This window comes from Coenobita brevimanus, chromosome 110, assembly GCF_032717465.1.
Source record: "Coenobita brevimanus isolate Jiangsu-jjx chromosome 110, ASM3271746v2, whole genome shotgun sequence".
Lineage (NCBI taxonomy): Eukaryota > Metazoa > Arthropoda > Malacostraca > Decapoda > Coenobitidae > Coenobita > Coenobita brevimanus.
This window is the reverse complement of record NC_137063.1, coordinates 27,788,484-27,790,880: the sequence shown is the minus strand read 5'-3', so window position 1 is coordinate 27,790,880 and position 2,397 is coordinate 27,788,484. Positions and strand designations below refer to the sequence as shown.

General features: G+C 53.0%; 1 protein-coding gene across 1 annotated transcript in view; it reads right to left on the bottom strand.

Moving 5' to 3' along the window:
- Positions 1–1,788: 1,788 nt before the first annotated feature.
- The window catches only part of LOC145417520 (uncharacterized), an 11,788-nt gene continuing 11,179 nt past the window's right edge, over positions 1,789–2,397 (bottom strand). Inside the window, exon 3 of the mRNA XM_080286229.1 lies at positions 1,789–2,295. Within this exon, the coding sequence (XP_080142355.1) occupies positions 1,789–2,295 (507 nt within the window). The remainder of the gene's footprint in view (positions 2,296–2,397) is intronic.

Genomic DNA, 2,397 nt, shown 5'->3' with positions numbered 1-2,397 from the left:
GTAGGGGAGATAGGAGTGGGCATAGGGGTGTATGTGGTTGGTGGGCATGAGAGGCGTCCAGATCTGGTGGTAGTGATAGTAAGGGTAGGTGTGGGAGGTGAAGCTGTGGAGGCACGTGGTGATGTAGGCGTCCTGTTGTGGTTGTGGGTGGTTTTGGGTGGTGTGTGGGGTGGCGTGTGTAGTGGGCATGGTCGGTAGATAAAGACTGGACAGGGGTGGACGGATGAGTAGTGTGGGTGCTAGGTGGAGTTGATGCACGTGGGGAGTTAGCGGGTGAGGTGGTGCGTGGGGTGGTGAGGGGGGGAGTGTGGGTGGGGCAGGGTGAGTGTCGTGGTGGTACGGTGTGGGTGGTTGTTTCCACAGTGGTCATGGCAGGACTTGTCGCAGAGTGGCATGGTGTTGGTGTGGTGGTGGAGGTAGGGGATGGTGATTGAAAGTGGTGGGTTGGAGGAGATAAGGTAGGCGTGTGGGGTGTGGGCGGAGGTGAGGTTGGTGAGGGTGTAGACTCGGAGGAACTTGGTGGCAGGTCATGTAATGGCGCAGTAGGTGTGGTGGCAGGTGAGGTGGAAAGGGAGGGTGAGAAGGAATAGGAGTATGAATCACTGGGATGATTCTCGGAAGGAGGGGAGGTGAGTGGTATGCGGCAGAAGGTGTGTGGCGCGTGGTTGAGCAGAGAGTTATTGTTGGTGGGTTGGAAGGGGCGCACATAGCAGTTGCGGCACGTGCATGGATGCCCATGCTGTTGGATAATGACTTGGTAGGGGTTGGGGACTTTAATGATGGTGATGGGGCCTTCGAATCGGGGATAGGTTTTGCTATGGGTGGGTAGGCGTGCCACGACGACAGAGTCTCCCGGTTTGTAGGGGTTGGAGGCGATCATGTCAGGCTGTAGATCTTGTTGCTGAAGGTGGTGGAGGTGCCTCTTGAGGTGGTGTAGGGGGTCGGTGGTGGAGGGTGAGGGAGGGGGTTGGAGGTGTTGGCGGAGGGGCAGCAGGAGCAGGGCTTCCCCAAAGACTTGCTCGTGGGGGGTTATTCCATCATCCCTGGGGCATGTATTCAGTCCCAACTGCACAATTTTCACATGGGCTGGCCAGTCATTGTTGCCTGTTTGAACGATTCAGGTCCGTATCTGGTTAAGGAGAGAACGATGACTTCTAACGCAGATGCTATTTCCCTGAGGCCAGTATGGGGAGGAGTGTGAAATATGGTAGCTGAAGAGTGTTGCGAGTTCTTCCCAGACTTTGCCTGTGAATTCAGGGGCGTTATCAGAATGCAGGGCCTGAGGGATCCCAAAGTTAAGGGAAGACGTGACGGACTAATGCATCCACTACTGTCACGGTGTTATGTTCTTTCGTGGGGCAGGTGATGATGAATTTTGAGTACACATCGACAAAGGTCATGATGTATTTTATAATCTGCTTTGGGTGTAAGAGGTCCAACAACGTCAACCGAAAGTAGTTGCCATGGTTTTTGTGTGGAGATTTTTCCCGCCGGTCCAGCTGTGTGCGTGATGTCTTTACTCAAGGAACAGGCTCGGCATGTTTGGATGATGTTTTTGGCAATGGTGGAAGGGTTTGGTGTCCAATAGATGTCATTGAAGACTTGTAGTAACTTCTTTGTGCCGAGGTGGATGCCGTTGCCAGTGTGGAGGTGGAGCATGGCATCGTGTGCAGTGTTGGGATCTAGGACAATGTGGCCGTCTTGGTTACACTGGTGGTCGCCGTGTTGGTGTAATTTGGCGAAGGTGTGTGGCGGCATCCAGGTGGGGCGTTGTTTGTCGTGCCACATTTAGAGGAGGTCTGGTTTTGTGCAAATTGAGTTGATGTGGAGGCGGGAGAGGGCATTGGCGTTCGTGTGCAGCTTCCCGGGTTGATATGATATATCAAAATCAAATAATTCCAGTGCCTCCCGCCATCGAATCAGTTGAGCGCTGGTGGTGTTGGATTGTCGTAGCCACTGGAGAGATTGATGGTCGGTAATGATGACGACATGGGTGCCTGAAATATAGGAGCAGAAGTAATCCAACACCCAGATAATACCCAGGCACTCGTGTTTGGTAGCAGCGTAATTTCTCTCCGCCTGATTGAGGGTGCAGCTGGCGCAGGAGATGATATGTTCCTGTCCGTCCTGCACCTGGGCAAGTACAGCCCCTGTGGCAATAAGGGAAACGTTGGTGTATAGACAGAAGGGGAGGTTGTAGTCTGGGAAAGCTGCAATCGGGGATGAGATGAGTTTGTTTTTGAGGGTGTTGAATGCCACGATTCGGGTATCTGTCCACACAAAAGATTCATCTTTCTTTGCCAGATCGTGTAAGGGTTTAGCAATGTCGGCAAAACCTTTGACGAAACACCGGTAGTAAGAGGTAAGTCTGAGGAAGGCGCGCGTTTCATGGATGTC